Source organism: Thalia democratica, chromosome 4 (genome assembly GCF_965202585.1).
Source record: "Thalia democratica chromosome 4, ktThaDemo2.hap1.1, whole genome shotgun sequence".
NCBI lineage: Eukaryota > Metazoa > Chordata > Thaliacea > Salpida > Salpidae > Thalia > Thalia democratica.
The window spans coordinates 60,521,169-60,546,371 of record NC_139168.1 but is presented as its reverse complement, the minus strand read 5'-3'; the positions used below and the strand labels follow the sequence as shown (position 1 = coordinate 60,546,371).

The following is a 25,203-nucleotide window of genomic DNA, read 5'->3' as shown; positions in this document are numbered from 1 at the left end:
AAAGCTTAGTTAATTTTGGCCAGGCTCAGAAAAAAACAAACATTTATGGTAGTCAGGTAAGCAGTTAAAAACAAATATGTATAAAGCTTTGCTTTAAATAATTTTTTTGCAATACCTCTTACAAATAAATAGAAAAATAATGGATGGCAATAGAGCCTAGTGACTTTATATATTTTAAATTCAGTTAGTTTTATACTTTTTGTATTAATACTTAGGGTTATACATTAAAACTTTGATGTTTACTTTTAAAATTCGGTATATAAGTTATGATTATAACCGCATAAAAGAGGTTTAGTTAAGGCTTTTTTTTTTGTCATTTGTTTATCTTTGGTTAAAGGATTACAGATAAACTAGAAAAAGACTGTTAAGCTCATTTCTAAAGTTAATGTTTAATTTAAGACATCGTTAACTATCTGTCGACGGATGAAAATGATTTTAAACATTTCAATAGCTTTATTTCTAAGCTATTAAAAATTAAATAAATGTCTTTAAACATTTTTTAGTTACTTGTTCACAATACGAATTATTACAGCTTTATTATAGTAAAATAATCAAAACATTATAGCTTCTGGACCGTAGTCTACAAAAAAACACAACATGGAGGTAGTTTAACAGACAAACAGCACTATTTCCCACTCGTCATCGCTGATTCACCCGATTTAGCAGATAAGTTTGGATAATCGAATTTCACTAACACGTTGGTCCGAGGTGTACATGAGAGGTCATGTCTGACGCGGGCATGGACGTCGGCTGCGAAACTTGGTGGATCCCCGGATGGTGCCTGTGATGACCGGGATGCAACCCCATCACGGGATGCATCCCCGCGCCGGGCAGCATCATGACGGGGCTGTGATGGGGAATCACCTGGTGATGAGCGATGTGCGGGAAACTGTTTCCCATCATCACATCGGTGGGCATCCCTTGAAATCCTGCAGATTGATGATAAAAATACAGGTTTCAACAAAACTCAATATGTTTGGTATTTTTAAAGTAGTAAAACTCAAAATGTTTGTTACATTGTTTTTGAATAAATTTAAAGCATAAACAGTAAAAGTATTTGTTTTCAAAAAACCTAAAATCACTTAAAATTAAAAAAAAAACAGCTTATTAAATAATTCTCGTATTAAATTGTTTAATGGTAGTCAATAATTACCTAAAAAAGTAAAAAGTAAATCATAAAAAGATTTACAAATAATAGATGTTAGTAGTTTGCATTGGTGACAGTATTAGTTTAAAAACACTGTTTGTAGTAAAAATATTTAGATGCTAAACAAGTTGAAAATTACGATGTTTATTGACGTAATTTGGCATTAGATACCAAAATAAAACTAATAGCTTTTACCGACAATATATGTCTAGCCTGGTACTGTGCTAGGCTGATTTTAACTTTGAACACAGTTTTACATAATCATAACTTTAAGTAAAACTTGTTTATAAACTCTAAAATCTCTGAAATGCTTTTTGTTGATATTAAAAAATATTAAAAAATCGACAAAAGTGTGTAAAGAACAGGAGAACCTAAAGTTTTATAAAAAAGATTTTTCAATTCAATATTGTTGTACTTTTACCTGTTGGCCAACTAGCGTGTCTCATTGGTAGATGACCTGTTTGGTCCAATATAAATCCATTAACCTGCTGACCGTCTGGACTATAAGGACTCATCATTGAGTTCGATGCTTGAAACGAAACAACTTAATTATCTTTAACGAATGTGATTATGTTTAATAAAAAATTATAATAACTAAACGTTAATGAACAAAACTTGATAAAAACTAAGTAGCATATACTGTTAAGGTAATTTAAGTCCTTAACTAAAGTAAGGTACAAAAGTACACATTTTTATAATCTACATTATTAAACGAAGTAATAAACTTTATCTATTCAAAAACTACAAGATGTTCAAACAAAGAAATATTTAATCAAAATTTTAACTCTATAAAAAAACCTGCTCTGTTAGATTGGTCTATCATTGGCTGCACAATTCTCCTTCGGGCATTGATGAACCTGTAAGTTTCAATAAATATAGAGTAAGTATGAAGTTGAGACGACTTTAAAAAATCATTGTTTTTATAGTAATTTCATAATTAAAAAACTTTTTCATTTCCTTACACTTCAGCGGTCGTGCAAGTTAAAGCGTGTGTGACGTATAAAAAAACTATCAAAAAAAATCTGCGTTGTTCTGCTCAACTCAATATGATCCCTGTGTAGACTTACGTGGGGTGCATCAAATATTTTATCGATAAAAACTAATTGCCTATCAACTCACAAACTCGGGTTCAAAATTTTGTAAAGTTTAATTACTTCACTTTGACAAGAAAAAATAATAATTTGGCACCCGCGCTAGAAACTTTTGTCTGTTAATATACATGTTACTTTGAAATTGTTGCAAAAATACCAATTTTATTTGACTTAAATGCTGCATTTTAAAACATATGCTAATTCTTATTAAACTTCTGCTTATGACTTTTTAGATGCATAAGTAAATCGGAAATCAAAAATAAAAGCTCATTTATTTTAACAATGTTTTTTAAGCAGTTTTTCAACGAATTTTATTGAAACTGTATCAAAAAAGCTAAAAGTAAGTAACTTTATATGCAAGTAGAATAATAAATTTAGATAAAAGTTAAATTTGATCATTTAAAATTTAGTAAAAAAAATAATTTTATTTAGTTAACTCCAAATATTTTTCTTTCACTTTACAAAAAACTAAATACTTTTAAAGACATAGTAACAATAGTAACCAAGCTAAAAACTGTTTTAGAATGTGAAACTTTAGTATCTAAAACTTATTACTTAAATTGGTGTTTTACGCAGCGAAACAGTTTTGTTTTAACTAATTTTGCATAATAAACTTAAAAACGCCATAAAATTGTTTCATTTATAGAAAAAATACTGTTTTACTAAATGACAACTAATATTTACAAGAAAATAAAGCAAAATAAAACCAAACATGTTTGAAACATCAGTTTCTACTTCATTGTACCTTCTTAGGCAAATATAATTAATTATCAACAAACTTTTTAAATCAAACACCTTCAAATTTCCGCGAGTACTTATTTAAAAATTTTTTTTGTCGTAAAATTTGCCATCAATCAAAACTCGGCGGTTCGCATTTAAGCAATTAAAGTCAGAAAAATGACGCTCGTGATTTTATGTTTGGTGGTTCTTATCTATAATAATTAGTCAAAAGTTTTCATAACATCACATTTTATGTAGTAGTTTTAAACTAACTTAAAAAGTTTATCAGTAAAATTTAAAGTAATTTGCAACACTTTGTCAGTGAGTGAAGCAAATAGAAATTTTACCAAACTTTTATGGCTTAAAATGTTATGGTTTTAATTTTCTTTAGCTAAAATTCATTTAAAAAGTAGCTGTGAAAATACATAACAACAGTTAATATGATTTAAATGCAAACATCTACACTCAAAAGCAAATTATTTCTGTGTTGCAGAAATTAAGTCTAACTTCTTTAAAAATCCAATTATAAGTTTAGTCTAAATAAAATAAATTATAACAAAAATATTTTAGGATTCACGTCAAAATAAAACTTATTGAGCTTTAATCGATCCAGACACTAACTAGCTTTTTCGTGTTGAGTCTTAAGTTTTAAGCAATTAAAAGTTTACAAACCAAACATTACACTTAAAGAAAAAAATGTGAATAATCATTGAAAAAAAGTTTAAATGATTTTATATAAAACAAACAGCATGTGTTTCAAGAACAAAAATTTGTGCTTCTTTTATGCTATTTTATTTCTTCAGAAGACCTTATAAGGATTAAAATAAACTAAAGTAAAGCATTTACTTGGGTTGTCGGTCTTTTTTGCAGAGAATCATGTGGTTAAAAATCAAAAAAGAAAAAGTTTTAAAAACAATGTCAATCGGTCTTAAACCTACTACTTCACTTTTAGAAATTGATTAGTGATTCTTGTTTAACAAATACGAAGTTGTAAGATGTTAAGCAAAAAAACAGCTTACTTATGTAAATTTCTACTTTTAGGCGCTTCCTATTTAGACATTTTGTTTCTTTGAATTGCTGATAAAGTATTAAAAAATACAAAAAATTCTTATTTAAATCTTTAAAATTTAAGTAATTTAATAAACCTTTAAGCGATTTAATTTTCGACAAAAGTGTTAACGATAAAAGATAGCTAAAAAGTGTACTTCAAACTAAAAAAAAAAAGTGACTGAAAGCGAATATGAGAAATAGTTGAAGTTTTAAAACTTTCACCTTAAAAAATATTTGAAAATACTTTTTGTTAGATTTAAATTATTTTTAACAAAGAAAATAACTGTACAAATGTAAAACATTCTTTCCGCCGATGCTAAAAGTTAAGAAATGACTTACTTGATTGTTTTTATCTCAAAGTTAATATTTTAATTAATTGATAAGTGAATGTGTAAGAATGAATCGACTATAAGTTTGATTATATATTTAAATTAATTATTTACTTTAGCATTAAGTTACAGATTGTTATTTAAAAGATTTACAAAATATATTGTATCAAATAGTATTTTTTAAGTTAAAAGTAAAATAAATTATTAATCTTTAGATATATGGAATTCTAATTAGCTAAAACTTTTATCTATTCAAAAAAATCAATTTGTCAATATGAGTGTGTACATAATCATTATTTGGTTTGTAATAACTTAGAATTTACAATAAATAAAGTTATATCAAGTTAATTTTAAACACTACAGTATATATATAGATAAATATGAATTTAAAATATCAAAAACAGTACTCAACTAATACATTTAATCTCACAAACTATATTAAGAATTTTCTTATAAATATGCAATATTTTAAAAACTTAGCTTGAGCATTCACAGTAGCAATAATTTGTGCAAAGCAGTTATAATTCAGGAGTTTATAACCAAACTTGCATTGGCTGTTTTTGTTGTAGATAAAAAGAGGTAGGTTTGAAGGTATTTATTTCTCTTTAAACTTGCCTAACTCCAATCAATGTGGGTTTTGTTGGTCAATAAACAACGATAACGCACAGCGTAATTGATCCCGGATATTTGACTGTCTTTTATTTTTTCATGGATAGAGATTCACAAACGGAGCTGGTAAACTAGTGGCGAATTTTAGCGCTACACTCTTGCCAACTTTCAACTCGGCCATCCTCTATAGTACAATCAAACTCAGATTCTTGCGTAGCACTTTTCGCTTTCTTGCTGCGAAAAAAAACTGCGCTTAATCAGGCTTTGCGGTTCTTGGATGCCGGCCAGACCGAGAGAACACACTCAAGCCCGAGTTGACGTTTCGTTGTGAAGCTTTTATAGCGAATCAATAAAAAGTACCGGATCGTTTTTTTTTTTTAATCAGTTACAACTTTCAACTTCAACTAACCAATTGTTTACTTGTAGTATCGTGAGGCCCGTTTGCGCTGCCAATGATTTCTTTTGTTCTTCTGACGGGTAAGGATGCTAAATTATTAATTCAAGCAGCTATATAAAACAAGATAAATAACTTTTAACATCATTAAAAAAATTGCTAAGCAATAGATTAAATAATACTTAAACTATTTGAAATAAAAACAATTTATTTCATACATTGTTAATAAGATAAACTTTTCATTTTAGCCTACAAGCTAGCTTTTATCTATGTGATTAGTTCTAACTTTTTGATCTCGGTAAAGTAACGGTTAAAAAAATATTTCCTTGTTCAAGTTTAGAAAAGTAGGTTTAAAAATATATCTATATTTTCTCTATAAATATGCTTTCAACTACCAACTAACAGTCAGGTTTTGAAAGAGCCACGTTCGCATTGTATTTGTGGCCTGTTTGGGGAAAATACCCCTTTTTTTCTGCGACGGCTTTTTTCCGGGGTCCGAATCTTCGGCGCATCCCCCTTCTCCTGAGTACGTGCTCCCTTCAATTGTACTCGCTGTAAAATTGGTTTTAAAAGTTCGTTTTGTAAGACTAATAAAAAAGAAAATACTAATATAAATATATATATATATTTATTTACAAAATAAAAATCACAATTTGAACAATTAAGCGATTAAGCAACATTCGAACTTAGAAACGCGTCTTGGTAATTCTTTTGAAAACAATAAATTTTACGCTAAATCAATCAAATCTAGTATTTTCGACTTAGTAAAAAAAAATTTCCTGACTTTTTATAAACCTTCTAACACTTACTTAAATTTGTAAGCTTAACAAAGCTAGAAAAAACTTAGAAATAAAATTAAACAAAATTTGTAAAACTTGGTAATTTAAATCTGTTGCTTGAAGTTTAAAATGAAAATCAAATTTTTGATTAAAAATTAAAATTAGTTCAGAAAAATAGTGCAACAGTCTAAAAATATTAACAATTTTGAAAATTTAAAGGCTTCCATATAAAAAGCCAAAAATATTTCAAAAACAAAGTTTTAAAATATAATTGGTTTCATATATAGTAGTAACATAGAGACAAAAAATAACAAAAAAAAGTTGATACACTAAGGACGATTTAAGAGTTTTAAATATTATAATACTGATACAAAATATAAGTGTATGGCAAAGATTTAAAAGTAATTACAAACTATCGTAATAAATATCGAACAACTAGATTAATTATTATCGATACTATCAGCCGTATTTTTTTACGTTTTTGTATATGACGAAGCGTCATTACTAAACTAAGAAGTTTAGTAGACCTGCAGCTAAGCTTCTTTTTAGTTGTAGTTAGTATTTTATTTTAAAACTAACAACAACAAAAAAGTAACTTAAGTATGTAACAACGCAATTTTCTTGTTAACTAATATGGAATTTAACCTAACAAAGTTTATAAAGATTAATATTTGAAAACCATTAAAAAAGTAGTTTTTAAAGAATATTGTAGTTTTTAAATTATTTTTTGCAGATTATTACTATAAGTTAACAATATAGGTATTAATTAGGATAATGATAATAACAATGATGAAGCTTAAACTATGTCAGTAAATTTTAGACAAACTTTTTTTTGAAAACTTACAAAAGGTAAACGTTTAATTAAATTTTCTTTTATTTTTTTCTATTTGTTTTTTTTTTTATACTTAAGGTAACGATGGTGTTTTGTGACTTTATAACAGCTTTTAGTTTTCTATCGTTTATTTGTGTAGTCTTTTTACATAGTACGATATTTCAATTATATCTGAAGCAAAATTGGATGCTAAACAATCAAAGCTTTCATTAAAATAAAACAAACGCATATTTATAATACAAACTCATTATTTAGAATTATTTTTTCTTAGTTTATAGAATACTTAACAATTCAGCAATGAATACCCGTTTATGAACTGACTTTGCACCATCTTAGCAGTTTTAATTAATAGCCTTGTTTATTTATACTTTAACCTACTGTAAAATTATTATTGACAAATATTGGTACATTAACAGATAAATACACAACATTAATAATTAATTAACATAGTTAAGGTTGATTTTTAAGTATTTGTAAATTCTAAAAGAAAAAGAAAAACACGAAACAGTTCTGTCTTTAGAATTAATTTTAAACCAGGTCTTTTACTTGATCAATAAGTAAAATCAAATAAATTGTACGTTCAAAGCAGCTGTACCTAAAGAAGAAGGCAATCGTTACTTAACAACTAGCATATCGTTTCTAAGTAACAGACATATAGTAGCCCCGTACCTAGGCCTCATGGGACCATCGCAGCAGCGACATACCGTAATAAATATGCCCCGATTACAACAACGTTGTTTTGAGTTCAAATTTTGCGGAGAAACGAGTTTGGGTGATAGTAGATTCTGAGTAACGTTGACCTTTTGCATGGCAACAAGATATGCGACAATCGTTACTATAACAACGTCGTACTTAACTATTTATAATGCACAAACTAATTTGTTATCCTATAAAGTTTTAAAATACTTTGTTGAATATCTTGAAACAAAGTATTTAACAAAGCAAATAAAACTATTTGATCTACGGATTTTGCAGTAAGTAACTTAAACATAACTTTTTTAAGGGTTTATAACCCGTAAAACTATAGAAGCTTCGTATTTGCAATTAAACGTTTTTTTAAATTAAGACTTTATAAAAATACGTCTTAGAAGTTTTACACAGGACTTTTAGAATATTTTTATAGAATACAAACAATATAACGATACCATCTATTAGAAATTTATAACAGTTACTTATATTTTTAACTTAAAAACTATTAGTTTAAAAAGCACTTAATAAAAACACAAACACAACCAACAAAAAAAATATCACAGATATTCTAAATTGTTAAAGAAAAATAGTTAAGATTGAAAGTTAACAAATTTTGATTATTTAAAAACTAACAATTAAGTAGTAAAGCTTGGAGCTAAAAAACCTAAACTTAAAACCAATAAAAACTACATGAAAAAAAGTCTTATAATTATAATAATACATCTTTTTTAACCTGCGGGACTTGACGTATCTGGTCGACAATGGTACATGAAAGAATTCGATGTCGCCTGTATTTTAGAGCTGTTAGCCGATCCGCATTTGTTTTGGTCGCTGCCCATCATGGGTTTTTGGTGGGAGTTGAGATCCTGACTAACCGGATGTTGATCACGTGAGGAAGGAAAGTAGGACTATTAAAATTTAAAGCTTTTGAATACAAGATATAATTCGTCTTGTACAACAAAACTTGCTTTTATTATACGTTTTTTAGTGTTAAAAAAACTTAATTTTTTAGTTTTAGGTAACTAATTTCTTCACTAATACGTGTTTTTTTTCAAAAATTGTATAATTTCGTATTGTTTTTGTCTTCTTATTTTATTTTATTTATAATAATTATCCAAATTACATATATAAAAGTATGCGTACTTATGTTCTTTAAATTTAAAGTATACAAAATTTAGTGCAAACCTTTTTGTGACTATTAAAAGTAACAAAAAAAAGTGCAACTAAATATTTTTTTACTGCTTGAAATATTTATTTTTTGTACCACTAGTACTTATTATGTTTTCCCTATGAAAAAACAAACAACAAGTGATAAAAAATTAAAAGTAAAGGCAAACTTGTTTTATTTTTGAAGCTAGGAGCCGTTTTACAAAAAAAAGCGGACTTTATAACAAAATAAAAACAAGACTTAAGGTAGTTTTCTACAAAAAAAATCTAACTTATTCCATTGTTTACAATGGTGTAGCTTTATATGAGATTAGAAACAGGTTAAATAAATTATTAAGTATTAAAGTTGTTACTAAATGGATGGATAGTATTGTTGGTATTGTTTAATTAAAGCGTTTATTATTAATAATTTCGAGTTAATTGAACACTTAAAAACTAAAACTTAAGACAAACAGCAATCTGTTTAAAAGTTTTGAAAATTCCAACAAAAACCAGATTATATGTCTTTGTATTTATATTAACTATTAATTAAGTTTTTTTTACATTTCACATTAAAATTTCTTTTGCCGAAAATTATCCGGCATAGGTTTTATCATAAAAGCAGATATATCTAGCTCAAAATTGAACTTCCTTTATTATGACTGACTTACTAGCGTTGAACAAAAGCGCAAAATTAAAACGCAAAAAAAAATCAATGGAAATCATTTGGGATGCTAACAATTTTTTGAAGAGTCGAATTTACTTACTTAAATTAAGTAAGGTGTCACATATCGCAGAGGGGCGGTATTCTGATTTTTAAACACATGAAATATTAACGCCTTTACTAGCAAGCCTCTCCGATATACGAGCTTATCTGAGGATTTTAATATTTTATTATCTTCGTTGAACCTCATGCATGAATGCAGTAAAACCGTTGTAGGTGGCTATCGAAAACCCGAGCTAGAACTTTTTTGTTGTTTATGACCTTGTAAAAATTAACTAAAAATACAGATATTTAAGATACAAAAATGTAAAATTTCTAAATCTAACACTTTATGTTTAAAAATCAAATACAAAAAAGCTTACAAAAAAAAATAAGATAACTTGAATTTGAAAAAATTAACAGTTTGTTTGATCCAAATAGCTGCACGTATTGCAGCTGTTTCTTCAAACCAAAGCTGTCATGTCAGCTACGACGTCGGTCAATAAAAAGCGCATCTATTTGCGTTGGTACCATTGTGATTACCGTTTAATTCGTCGATGAGCTTATTTTGCTGCGAATCGATTTGCGCTCAGTTAGAGTAAGTAAGCATTAAATAGACTCAGCTTGTCTTTTATGCTCTTTCCAAGTACATCTTCAATTTGAAAGAATAAAACAAAAAAGCAGGGTTAACATTACCACGTAAGTTCCACTATCATCATTCAACCTCGTGAATAATGAATGAGCTTCTGTGCCTTCTGATGCTGATCACGATATTTTCACTGCAACTTCAAAGCAGGTGCATTAAACAAAGTCGTTTTTGGGTAAGAATAAATAGTAATTCTTATCCACTCTAGGTTAGTCAACTGCATGTCAGTTTGCTTTTGACTTGTTTTAAATATACGGAGGTGTTATTTAAAATTAAAGCTGTTGTCCTCTAGTGATTTAAACGGAACTACAACTAATTAAAAATTTTTGAAAAAACTGACTTGCTTGTATGATTTTTTAGATAAAGTGTTAACTTCTTTAACGTGCCACAAAATAGTTTTTTTGAAAACAAGATTTCGCATTTTAGTTTTTTAAAATTAGTCTACAAACTATAACTGTTTTAAAAATATTGATTATTAGATGTTGTTTAAGTTTAATTAAATATTTTGTAAATATTAACAATTATTTAAAATTAAACAAGCAACTATTTCCATTTAAAAGGCGTCTAAAAATACTTATAATCTAGAATTTGTTTAGTTTTGTTAAGATTGGTTTAAAAAAAATTAAAGGGTTTTTAAACACGTACAAATGCTTTAAATTGTATTTCAAAATCAAACTACTTTAAAGTGATAAAAAAAGATTAACGTATAATGACAGCCTGTGAAAAAACGGATTAATGAGTTTGATTTTTCATGAGCCAGCTGGCGAAACATCTACATGAGGATACAAGCTTAAGTTTAGACTTTTATTGTAATTAAGTTTAGATTTAAACTGTTAAAACATATATCAATCATAGCTAGAAGGTTTAGTTTTGTCTTTTTGTTGTAAATTTATTCGATGATTATGCGATAAAAAATCTTCTGACTTTATATAATAGAGCTCGTAATTACTTTGAATTAAAAGTTTTATCAGTGCTAACGGAATAAGCATGTATCTGTTTCAAATGTTCAATAACTAAAGCTAATCTTCATTACTGTATATAAAAAATGTTTGCATAAGTAGTAGTTATAAGATATTGCCCTTTTTGACGTCATAATCTCTTATTAATGCGCTTTTAAACGACGATTGAATTATGTAGTACACTTTAGTAAAAATTCTTATGATAATAAAGAAAAAGAAAGTTTAGAGAGTAGTTTATTTACCAAAAAGTATAGCTTATGTTTTTTTTATGCGGGTCAAACATTGAATTGTGAACAAATTGTTATAGTTCGTAATTAATTGAGTTGTTTGTACCTGGCATGTTTATCTAAACTAATATAATGTTTAATATTGAGAAAATGACATATAGTATTTATATTTTGGTAAGCGGTCTTTGCTTATTATATTATGTTGCTTAACATTTTTTTATAGCTTAAAAAATTTGTTAACTTATTTATAAAGTATAAACTTGTTTGAACGTATTTATTTAAAAGGGTTTTTATTAATTACTCATCAACATACTTTATTACATAAAAACTACTTTCGTCTGTTTTGTCTTAAAAGTTTGTCCTGTTTTTGAAATTCAATGTAAATTAAAAAATTTGTTGAACTTGAAGTCGATTACTTTTTAACTTTTTTATTAATTATTTCTATTATTGAAGCAGTCGGAAGTTATGTTGTAAAATTTAATAGTTTTATTGGCATTACAATTAGGGAAGTTTTAACCCAAATTGGGGAAAAACCGACTTGAACTTACCATTAAACTACATTTTTACAGTCGTATTTTTTTTATTTCAGGCACGAGTTATAATATTTTATGGAATCTTTCATTTAACCTTTCAAATATTGTATGTTTAAAAAATACTGACAAACAAATTTACCGTTAAAGCGTAAAAGAAAAGTGGTATTTAGTTTGACGCGGCATTTGATAACATTATTAAAACAAAGTTTGAATTATTACTCTTCGTAGCGCTAATTGTAAATTCATATCGTGAATTTTAAAATGAACAAAATAGATCTTAAGACGAACATCATGTCGTCACAACACCACAATAGATTATTTTGCGAGTGAAAAATTAAATTTCGAGTATTTTTTTAACTATCATTCGTACAAACTTGCTTATTGTAGTGTCTCAGTTTACAATAGTTTTTTAAAAAAATCTATAAAAATAATTGATAAAAATTTATCTTTTTGATCATCTAATATTGATACAGAAATTTATATGTATATCATTACTATAAAAAATTAACTATTCAAGAAATTAAAACGAGAAATGTTTTAAATACTACTAAACATTATAAAAAATGAGACTTACAAAACCATTAGGTATAATGTGTATTTTAGTTTTGATTATTAGTGTCGAAATTTTTCTTGCCATTGGAAAATTTATTTTTTTATTTGTAAGTAAAATCTATTAAAAGTAAAAAGCTTAGTTTTCAAACTACTAAACTGTTTTAATGCTTTGTTTGATAAAAAACAAAAACAATTTAGTATATTTTTATTACATATTTTCAAATTGTTTTTTTTTTATTTAAGTAATATAAAGTTATTAAGAAAAAAATTAAAATTATCAAAGTACTAAAAATTATACAACAAACCTGTTCATGGTTTCCTATGCTGTCTGCAGTGCTTCCACTTGCAGAGTAAGGTTGCTTGTCGTTATCCATTTTACCAGGACCATCAATTGCGTCATCATTTACTAGGTCGATGGGCATCTTTCCTTTCAAACAGTTAATGTATCTTGAGGTAAAATTCTGGCATAGCTCGTGCACCTTTTTTTTTAATTGGTAAGTTTTTTGTTTTTCTTTTAGTTGACTTGCTTTATGAAGTTTTTTTTGTAAATGTTTACATAAGTAACAAACAATTGTTAATCTATATTCAGTTCAATTTGTTAAATAACCAGTTAAAAGCTACAAATTTTGATTGTGCTTTTAATAAAACAGCTTGTTTACTTTATTTTAATCTGGAAAAAAAATCTTAACTTGTTTTTTCTTTTCCTATATGATTAAAATTCTAACCTTTTCAAGTTCTAGCAAGTGGAAACGAAGTACTTGAATGGCTAAAGTCATCTGCAAAAAACAATTCAAACTTATTTGTTACAATTTAAAGTTTTTACTAGCAAGATTTTTTATCACGCGAGATCTTTTTTTCCCAAAAGCTCAACAGGCTTGCATCAATCAACCAAGCAGTATTTACAAACTTTAGAACTCAGCAAGACCACACAGAGTTTAAGAGACCTTTGTCCTTTTTATCTGCTACTTTTTTGTTTTTTTAAAGCAAAGTTGATTCGCAATCAATCATGAGGCTAGTCAATCTCCTTCGGTCAACATCGGTCATGCACAGCACTATTTAGAAATTATTTTACGCAGCTCAACACATTAAAACTTGTGTAAGTATTCAGATTTTACACATTTTTCTAAAGTTAACCGTTTTTTAGTTAGCATGTGTCTATTCTACATAGCTTAACAAAAATTTTTCTACTTTTGTTTATTGATTAATTTTACTACATTGTGTTAGTTAGTTATTATTTCGCACTTTTTTTTAATAATAAATTTAGTAAAAAATCACCTAGAAAACAAATACACAAATCACTTAATTCTTTACGGATAAAAGAACAATATAAATAAATGTCGTTTAAAATCAATTCGAAGGCTATAGCAGGTTTTTCCATTCGTTGAGTGATGAATTTTATAAGAGACTCCCAAAATAAAATTTAAGTTTTATGACCACGTACTTTTCATAAAAACATAAAATTTAAAGTCGCTTAGGAGCTGTTTACTTTTGAGTAGCTTGTTTTAAAAAGTTTCAAGGTTTTAGATAAATTATTGTATATTATACTAGTTAAAAATAATAAAACTTACTAAATTATCTATTTCATTGTTTTCATCAAAACTCCATGAACGGTTTTCTGATTGGAACTAAAAAATATTTATACAAAATTTGTTTTTTCAAAAGTACAACACAATACAAAAAATTTTAAACTACATTTAGTGTGTTTGAAAAAGGTTAAATAAAAACAAGTTAAATTTTAACAATTCTTAAAATAGATAAAAGGTTTAAGTAAAAAACAAATTACATAATTATAGATACTGAATAAATAAGCTTCATAATTTTCTAAAATTAAAACTTTATTTTTCAAACACCACGTTTAACAAGGCACATTATAATTTATTAATTTTAGGTTGAATAACTTTAAAGACTAATATTTTTAATCATAATTAGCTATTTTTTTAATCTTAGTTATTTTTTATTATAGTAGTTTGAGAAAAAAATAGAAAAACACCTTAATCTACTTACTTGGCTTATATTGTCAATAATAATATCAAGTGAAGGACATATTATAAATATTTTTTTTTAAGTTTGCAAAAAATAGCGTATTAAAACAATCTATCTGTTTTGCTTACATTGTAACGCTATGATTAAATTTGAATTTTATTCTCTGACTAAAAAAAAAAAAGTTAGAATATTTTACTACTATAAAACAATTTTTAATGTTTTTAAAACTAAACATTTCTAAATTTAAAAGAATTTTTCAGTTGTTTGCATATCCTATTAAATTATTATTAAAATAAAGTTCTCTTTGTACTTACCCGTTGAGCGAAACAGGCAATGTCCTCATTAAAGGACTCTGACGAAAGGACATCTGGTGTTTGAATGTTTGTGCCCACCTGAGGGTCACGTGGTGTGGATGTGGCGAGTTCGCATTTTTGGAAGACCATGTCCAGGAGGGGATATAAATCATGCCTGTTAAAAAATATTGGATATATTTAAAATTTTTATTAAATTAGGATTTTTAATGTGTGGGTAAACAATAATTACTTTTGATTTTGTTTTTTTATATCTGTAATGCTCGAAAGTATAGAAAGTTAAACAGTTTCCAATGAAAACTAATTAATCAATTGTTTTAAACTTTAAAAATTGTTTTTGTGTTTTAGTGAAACAGCACAACGAAAAAACGCTATGATCAAGTTACTGTTTAGCTTTTTTTAAGTTAAACAATTTTCAAAGACAAAAAATTTATATTTTGACAACAATCATTAGATAAGTATGTTAATTTGAGACAATTTTTCGTATTTTAGATTAGAAAATAAACATGTAGTTGTGTAAACATTACAAAGTTAAGTTCACAGCCAGTTATTTATACAGTGCAAAATTGAGATCTTGTCAACTGCAATTTGAGTCTTCCGCCATATTTGATATTTCGTTGCATTTTCTTGTTTTGCATAGGTTTGAATATAGATATATAGATAGGAGTTTTTTACTAATTGCAAGGTTAACAGTTTTATTTTCTTAAAAAAGTATTTTTTTGTATATAAAAAAAAACTTCTATTTGTGAAATTAGTATTTGATCTACATAATAAAAATTATTTTTTATTGAAAACTACTTTTAAATTTCAATTGTAACATTTTTCCAAAATGTAAAAGTAAATCTGTTAAATAGTAGTGAAAAAACTTGTTGATCAACAATTTTCAAACTCAACAGATAAAGTATCTAGTTATTCAAGGTTTAATATTAAAATCGACGGACATTGAAAAAAAGTTCTTAACCAGTTATCACGTGATAAATATTTTTTTTCTTTTCATATGTATTAAAACCTGGAGACTTTCTTTAAATACTGATCAAAACACATTTTTTGTAAAATACTTTTTTGTTAAAGATCAAGTTGATATGTTTTAATTGCTTGTTTATATCTGAACACTTTGCTAGTAATGTAAGGAACAAGTAAAAACCATTCTAGAAAAATTTGCTTTAAATATTGCTTATTTTAGAAAACATTCGGATGAAATAGGTTTATTAGCACAAAAAGTTTTATACTTACTATAAACTATTTTAAACATCTTCAAACGTTCATGACTTAAAAATTTTGCATTAAAAAGATATATAATAGTTCTAATTTAAAACTACTAGTGAATTAAACGTTGAAATATATTGTCAAAATATTATCACGGTCATTCAATACATTTTATTTATCAAACTTTCTTTATACATTTGTCTATTATTAAACTGATCCTTAGTATCAACAAAAATATTGTTTCTAAAAACCTACCTCATAAATAACAAAAATTAAACCAAACGAATTGAGATTTGAAAAGCCTCGAATGGGATCATTTTAACACGCTTTCCACAACAATTAATAAAATAAAAATAGAATTCATTGTAAAACAAGCTGCCTACTTTTAAAACAGAATAAATATGTATTTATGTTTATAAGCTTATTAAAGGTATCTTTTACAATATTATATCTCTAAAGGTATTTAGCAAAAACAAAATTATTAAAGTAGAAATAACCCTTTAAAAGATGTTTTTATGTTATCAAAATATTTTATTTGAATAGTAGATTTACCGACTTTATATTGCTATCTAACTTGTGCTACAATTTAATATAATAAAAGAAAACAAAGGATAAATAAGCTAAACTTTACTTAAAATTTATTTCATCTAAAAATGCGGTTCTAGTAGAAGCTAATAGAATTAATAAAATCTACGTTAAGTTACTCAATATCAAAACCGTACAGTTTTAGCGCAAAACTAAAATTTAACTAGTATAATATTTATTTTTTTGTTGAAAAAGTTTAAACATGATCAATAATGGTATTTAAAGTTATAGCTTTGATAAGTAACTCATGTTTCGAACAGCTTGCAGCAGCTATTGTTTTGATTGATTGTTGCCCGTTATATCGTTTTACATGAGGCTTTATTAAAAATATTTTACACTGCTTTAAATCCAAAGTTGATCTTGTTTTATACAATTAGTTTTTAAAGTTTGTTTTAGACATAAGTTTACTAATTCACGATACTCATTTAATTTTAAAATAAAATAAGAATTTTTTGATTACAAGTTTAAATTTTTTTAAGTGAAATTGCCAAAAAAAATCTTTTTTTCTTTAAGTTTTATAACAAATAAAAAGTAGTTTTAGAGTTTTTTAGAAATAAAATAAAACTTTGTATCGAAAATGGTAATATTTTTTAATAGTATTTTGTCTAACCATTAAGATTACAATCACTTGCCAGTTTATATACGTAATATAAAAATTGTAAATATAAGTTTTTAATACTGTTTACAAGCACAAATACTATTTTATTATTTAATAATTAATTAGATTGTACAAAACTTTTGTATTTTCTTAAAGTTTGTTAAAAAACTTTATGTAAGATTCTTCAAACAACCGATCTAAAAAGAAAGAGTTTTTAAACTGAAACTTTAAATCTTGTAAAAGGCAATTAAAGTTTTGTTTGAAAAAATGTCAAACCTCTTAACAGGTTTAAAAATATTTATTGGTTTACGGTCTGTGAAAGTTCGCGGTAAACAAGATTATTGTTGATGAGGCTTATATCGGAAGTTCAGACGCTTGCAAACCCGACATTTAAGCTTTTTCATAAAAAGTATTAAGCAAAATAAAAATAATCAAACTATAATTAATAAATTGTTTTAAACAGAACTTAATTTTTACTAAAAAGCGTAGGTTTTATTATTTTACTGCTAAAACTTAACTTCAATCTTGTTGCTATCTGATGATTTATCAATATCAAAGTTAATTTTTTGAAGATTTATTTTTCTGTTTTCCTTTAAAAAAAAGGTTTATAGTTTTTATAAGTCAAGCATTTTTTTTCAACAGCTTTAGTTGGAAATCAATGCCAAAGTTTTTTTCAAAGTTAAATTATGTTTTTTCTAAGTGTATTTGAAAGTGTTATAAAAATATAATTTTCAATGATGACTTTTAAGAAACTGCTTTTAAAAAAGGCTAAATTGTTTTTCTCATTAAACAAATTATGTCGTGTTAAATGCTCTTTTTATTTTGCAATAAGCTAAAGAAACTTTTCATAAAACTAGTAAAGTCCTTAAAGTAATTTTTGAACGACGGAAGTTTAATAAAAACTAATAAATTTATAAAAAATAAAAACTAATAAATAATTTAATAAAATTTCAGAGAAATTTTAGACAAGCTAGTTTTAAAATAAAAATTACACTTGAATTCCAATAAATACAGTCTTTTATTAATTTCTTACCTTTAAAACATAAAGCTTGGCAAAAATAACTAGTATCTGTTTTTATTCAATAATTTTGATAATTAATTACTTACCGTTGTATAAGTTTTTTATTTACTAGAACTTTTTAAAGTTTATACAGCTCATAAAAGTTGAATTTTTCCTTGTAAAAAATTATATACCGATTACATTATTTACATTAAATATAATTAATGCTTAATTCAAAAACTTGTCTAAACTAACAAAACCCTTCGAAACAGTACTTATTTAAATTCGATCCATACTTAATTTTCGTATATAAACAATAGCTTCCGGTTGCAACAATTTTAAATCTTAACTTTGACTTTTTTTCTGCAGTTTATAGTCTGAATGTCGAATTAAGCTTCTTTTTTTTGTTATTTGATATATATTATATATTTGGTCATGAAAAAAAAACTGTTTTTTTAATATATAACTTTTCTAGTGATGTTTCATCGTTTTAAGCTTCAACTAATTGTATTTAAGAAAACATATCAATTAGAATACTATCAACTCAAAACTAAAGTGAGTTTTAATTAATTTATTCTTGAAGTTAAAACACTATAAAGTTGCTCACTATATTGCAAATCCACTTTGCTTTTGACCCGCCACGCTAATCTGACAGTACATCAAAATTGACGTAAAACCGACGCTAATATCAAGCAAAACTGATAAGGCCTGAAGATAATAAGAAGTTGATCACACAAACACAAGTAAGGTGCACAACTACAGAAAAAGTTTCAAAGATTAAATCTATTTATGTTTGAAATTGCATGGCTTATACAAGTAAAAGCCAAGAAAATTTAACGGTATTAAAAACCAAGTATATTAGTAGTAACCAAATATTATGTTGCGGCAGATTACAACAACCAAAAGTTAAAAAGTTTTACAGGAGAAAACTAATTAGAAAATGCAAAATTGCTTGATTTGGTGTAAGGAAGCTTCAATGGAATTTAATGTATCTTGTAACCGAGTTTTTGTAGCAGTATTAGGCTTTAAGCAAAAAAAAATATTGAAAAATATTCAATTTTTTTAACTTTAATTATAAAACAATCTATTCTTATACAAACTTAATATAAACAAATAAAGCACTCTATCGATAATTACAACTGGTACGCCTAACTTAAACGCAATCGGTTTGAATGTGTTAAGAAGATATCAAATGAAACTGTTGTAAAAAACTACTTTGAATTTGCGTATAACCTTATAATTTTTAATTTAAATAAACTAATTGCTGGTTTCTTTAATCAAAAATCTAATGTCGTTAATATTTTTTAACAACAATTTTTGATAGTAAACAAAGTCTAATAGTTTGCAACAGTGTTTCTCAAAGTCGACTTGTGCCCAGTATAATTCATTTTACTATGCACAGAAAACTAAATGAGTTGTAAAAGTGATTCCAAAATATTATATTAATTTGTTTTCAAGTTTTAATTTTCAAGAGTTTAACCAAATTAATTAAAGCTTTAAAAAAGTAAGTAACTGAATCATACTCTTTTTCGTATAACAATTTATACATTTGTTAATTTTGTGTTATAATTTAGTTTTTAATGAGTCAGTTTTAAAACGATATTCCCCTTTATAAAGTTTTTACAACTAAAGGTCTTAAAGTTGAAATCAAAATTTAATGACAATTTATTTTATATTACTTTGAATAAGTTCATTATATATATCATCAAGATATTTATTGCTAAACATTTTTTTTTTAATTTTTACTTAGTATATAAATTTGCTATTTTCATATAGTTATTAATTAATATTTGTTTTTTATTTATCATCATTAAGATAATTAGTTTTTAACAGCTTAAGTCTAAAAAGCAGTCTTTATCACAAAGGCGTAACACTAATAAACTTTTATCAACTTGTCTAGTAGCATACTTTTTTTTTTTTTAATTATATTACCTCACTATAATATACTGATCACAATTTCAAACAACCAATGATTTAGAACCGTACTTGCTAAAAAAATGCATAGAGTTGCTATAGGTACTTAGGAAATTGTGCGAGTTTTTAATACATTAAAAGACTATATTTGTTTCTAATTTTTGTAATATTAATAGTTCTTTATAAGTTTTATATGTTTTGAATTAATGTAATAAAAACTGAACTAGTTATGCTAAATTAAACAAACTTATACTTTTTTTATATGGTTAGCTAAGCCTACCTTTTAAAATAGGTATAAGGAAACTGTTAATTAAATAAAAACTTGTATATATACTGAACTAAAAAAAGCTTTATTATAAACTAACACGCTACTAGTGACGAGTCTAAAATACTTTTAATACTTAAAACATCAAGTTTTATATCAATACTAACAATTATATTAATACTCAAACAAGGATTCTTGTAGTAGCAAACCAGCATATGATTTGTGTACCGATTAATATACCAAACTTTTATTACGCCAAAGTAAACTTTTTTACTAAAACTGACTTGTAAATGGCGTCTTTATGGGCGTTCAGTTTAAGGTCCTGATCAGAAATCTGAAAATCGTCAGAAATTCCTGGTGCAACTTCGTTTGGAACATGTTCAGTGTTGTAATGACTTTCTGTACAGCTACTTGCGTCTAGAGGTAAAAGGGTCTGTAAGCTAATTTGTTGTTTATGGTAATCGGCTGACGGGACGTTTTGATTTATGTTGTCAGCCGATTCGTCTATGGTGTTCGAGTTGGTAGGAGTTTGTTCTTCGGAGATTCCATCAAATCTTGTCATGTTGTCAAGTTGCTGTTGTTGAACCATTTGCTATAAAGTTTTCAAAGTACTTTCTTACAACTACAACAAGTTACTAAGTTCTTGATGTACATAAAACAAAAAATTAGTAAAAATTTGTTTATTTAGTTTATTTTTATGTAAAAAATACTTAATAAATAATTTACCCGAAAAATAAAAAGAAAAGAAGTAAATATCTAGTTTTTTTTAACTGTTTAAACACTAAACATATTAAAATTTTATGTTATTTTTAAAATACTTCTTTTAAAAATTACATTTCAGAAGTTTATTAAAACAAGCTAATACTAATTTTATTTATTTACATTAAGTTTATCAAAAGTTAGAATCAATTGGTTTGTAATAAATTTGAAAACCGAAAACTGAGTACTTAAAGCTAAACTTAAACATTAAAATTTTACTTCTCGGCATGAGCAACACAAAGCCGTTTTATTAAACTAGTTATTAGAAGTTAGTTTCGTTAGAGAAAAAAAAGTATTTATTTTTCTAAGCGAAATTTTAGTATAAAATTAATTTTTTTCCTACTAAAGTGATAATTTTAAACTTTACTTATTAATAAATGAACTTGATTGCATTAAAATACAAATGAACGAAATAAGAACTGCGTTAATAGCTTGATCTTTTGAGCTATATTAAAAAACATAACAGAAAAAACTGACTGTCATCTATACTTTATTTGTTACTAAATAATTGCATAATATCGAGTTAAAGAAATAACTGACCCTATTTTTATGAAGTTTTAATTTATGATTAATTAAGTAGTGTTTTTAGACAAAACCTTATATGTTTTAGCTTATATTTTATTTGGTTTAAATGACTTATGTTAGTATTTAAGTCTCAATCTTAAGTTAGTTATAACATAATTAATAAAGATTCTTTAGAATAGTGTATCTAATATATAAACAACAAGTTTAACTGGTTCATTTTTTTCGTCAGAAAATCTATGTTTGCAGTAGAGTTGCTAAACGCTACTGAGACAAAAAAATTAAAATAACGCTTCAAGTTGCAAGCGTAATAAATGTATTAAACTATGGCACCTAGTGGATATTAATAAAGATTTAACAATAGTGTTTATAGATGGCTGGCTATTTTTTAAATTAATAGTTTTTCTTTACTACTGTAAATGAAATTTTCTTTAAAACATTTTTTTTTATGCATTTAAAAATTAATCAACAAATATTTACTTAATAAATTTTTATCATAAGTTATTGTTCGATACTTTATCATTTGATATGCAACATATATATAAAACTTAAAAAAATAAAAAGCAAATGATTAAAGCACTTTACTGATAACGTATATTGTTAAACTTATTCATGAATTGCTTAAAATACTGTGTTACTACTCGATTGTACCGATGACTAATGCAACAAATATATTATTATAAAGTATTCAAATATTACTTAATTACAAAAAAAAACTAAAAACTTCGGACAATTCGTTATCAGTAACAATAACAAGTTTGGTCCAAGGACCTGGTGTACGAAAAAACCTTTCGGTTATCGAGTCGTACACCACGTGCTTTTACAATAAAATAATAAGATAAAATAGAGTTTTGAACTTAATTTGAAATTATAGTTTAATTTCAAACTATGGTTTTTTAAATATCGTTAAAGATAACACCGATTTATTATTTTCTTTTAACGAAAATAGTTTATTTGAAAATAGTCTACTTAAACTATTTTAATAACTTAGTTTTTAATTTAAGCTTATGTTTGAAAACAAATTTTAAAATTCAATACTTTCGAACTTCATAACAAAACTAATTTATAACACATATAAAACGAAAATAACCTTTTTTATTTTGTAGATTTACTAGCTGTGAAGTTAAAGTTGTTTATTTCTGACCTACAACATTAACAAAAAAAAATGCAAAAAAGTTGTTTCTATATTTTGTTTTCTTTCTTTAGATTCAATAGCTACAATGAGTTTTAAAATACTATTCTTTTAAAGCTTTTTACTTCAGTTAGCTTTTACTTCCAATAATAAGATCGAATTAGAGGACTGCTACTTTTTTTTGTCATTAAACTGTATACATTATAGTTTCATATCACATTTTGTGTAAGAAATAGTAAACGAAAGTTGTTCAAATCCAACACACTGTAAAAACAGTTATGAAGTATAACTACTATGGGCTATGCTTAAATAGTTATACTACTATATTCTATTATTACCTATAATCTATATGTCTGAAATACAAAAAAGAACGAGTATTTGTTTTTAAATACAACTAATTATTGTAAAATAAAATTTTACATTTTGTGTAATTAATTAGAACAATTTAGCATGTGGTTAATTGCAATACAACCAAGTTTTAGATAGAAAAAAGTTATTAAGTTTATACGTTTTCAATAATACTATTTATCTTTCTAAGTCTTTAAAACTCTTAACTGTGAAGAAACAAATAGACACTAGTTGTTATATGAAAGTTAGTATAAAATAACTTTTATAGTTAAATAATGAAAACAACTCAAACACAATACTACTAATGTACTTCATCAATATCTCTTTAAGAAAATACAATTGAAAATAAGACAAAAGTATTATACCTGAAAACCCGTATTATTTTTTTTATTTGAATAGTATATAATGATCACAGGAAAACTAATGAACAAAATAAAATTAAATTAATACAAAATACTTTCATTTAAATAATGCAATTGAATAACCAAGTTCTTTCGTTTAACACAGATTTGTTTAAATTTACTTAAGTTGCATCAAGTCTAATTAAATAAGTTTTTATACTTTATAAAATATTATTAAAATGAATAATTTATACAACTTGTGAATGAAGTATATCGGAAATATTATACATCTTTTTTTTTACAGTTTTATTTATTTTTTGAAAAAAAAAAATACTTGACGATCAAAGTTAAATATGATTACAGCATCAGATAGTTTTATGATAATACAACTAGCCTTTTTTATGTAAGAATATTTTTAATGTCCACAAACCCTACAAATTTGATTAAAAAACTAATATTACATAACAATTAAAAAAACTTAATAAAATGTTTAAATGAAGAATTTAAACTTATTATTGAAAACTTTGAAATTACGTTTCTTGACTCATATATAGCAAAGTTTTAGCTCGATTTATTTATTTATTTTTTTCATACATTGTAACTAATTAATATAATTAATTTAATAACTTTGAAATTTGGAGTTTCGAAGTACTTCAACAAATACTCTACAGGAAATATTTTTGTAATCATACATAGCTCACAAAATCAATAACGAACTTAAATAACCTACAATTTGCACAACTATGTATAAAACGGTATTTGATTTTAATGCGTTAAAATTAGAAATACCAAAAACTACTATAATTTTTTTTTTATAACCTTTCTTGCACATTTTATGACATTTAAAACATTAATTTAAGCCCTGCAATTTTTTCTTTTAATATGTCTGTGACCAACTTCTTGTTATATTTTGCTGTAATCAATTTTTCTTGATATTAGCGTCTGTTATACGTCAATTTTGATGGACTGCCAGATTAGCGATGTGGGCTAACTAAAACGGATTATCTTATTAGTGATTTTATTAATATTTAGTGAATGTTTTATTTTCAAAGTCAGTAATTAATAACTGTCTTAAGTAGGCTAATTTAAAACTTTAGGTGCTATAGTTATATGGCCGTTTTGCACTATCTTTAACCTTAAACTACAAACTTGATGTGTTTGCTACTTCAATATGTTTTCGAATGTTTGACCTTTTGAGTGATGCAATATTGATACGATTTTTACATACTTATCAACCACATACTTTGCTAAGCAGACTTCTAGTCTGCAAATAGAAATAAACTTTGCAAATATCTTAAATGGTGCAATCTGAAGTTACGGTAAGTTAGTAGGCATATATTAAAAGTATTTTGAATTTTTACAGGCTTTATATTTTTTACACGTTTATAATTAAACTCATTTCTTTTTTATTTAATAACTAAAAACTATATATGTATATAACATTTTCATAAAATTTAGTTTTGTCATAATTTTTTTTTTCAACTTCCATTTCAATGCTATGGTTTTTGTTTTGTTTGTTATTACAAGACTAAAGCTGAATAATAAATTAATTTATATTAATAATTAATTGACAATCAAAATAATGTATCTTATAATAAAAAATAAACAAAACCGTCTCTAGTCAATTTTTTTTAATTTTTTGAGCTCTATGCTAAATTTATAAAAGTCTAATCAAAAGTATAAACTTCAGTATCAGATGTAATTGTGTATTACTTGAAATGTTGTTTGAAATGTTGTTTAGTATTTTCACGATAAAATTTATGAAATTGGTTTTATTAAAAAAAAATCTATTTACATATAAACTTTAACTTTATTATGTTATTATGCAATCT

The 25,203-nt window shown here is 25.5% G+C and overlaps 1 protein-coding gene across 1 annotated transcript; it reads right to left on the bottom strand.

The window, feature by feature from the left end:
• Positions 1–690: 690 nt before the first annotated feature.
• Positions 691–20,858, bottom strand: LOC145833484 (homeobox protein Meis1-like). Its single transcript, XM_082940658.1, has 11 exons — positions 20,554–20,858; positions 14,705–14,858; positions 13,976–14,032; positions 13,133–13,183; positions 12,713–12,886; positions 8,375–8,549; positions 5,744–5,892; positions 5,356–5,432; positions 1,946–2,004; positions 1,569–1,676; positions 691–929 (listed from the first exon to the last, which is right to left on the bottom strand). Exons 1-11 carry the CDS (start codon positions 20,856–20,858, stop codon positions 691–693), a joined length of 1,548 nt encoding a protein of 515 aa, XP_082796784.1.
• Positions 20,859–25,203: the final 4,345 nt, after the last annotated feature.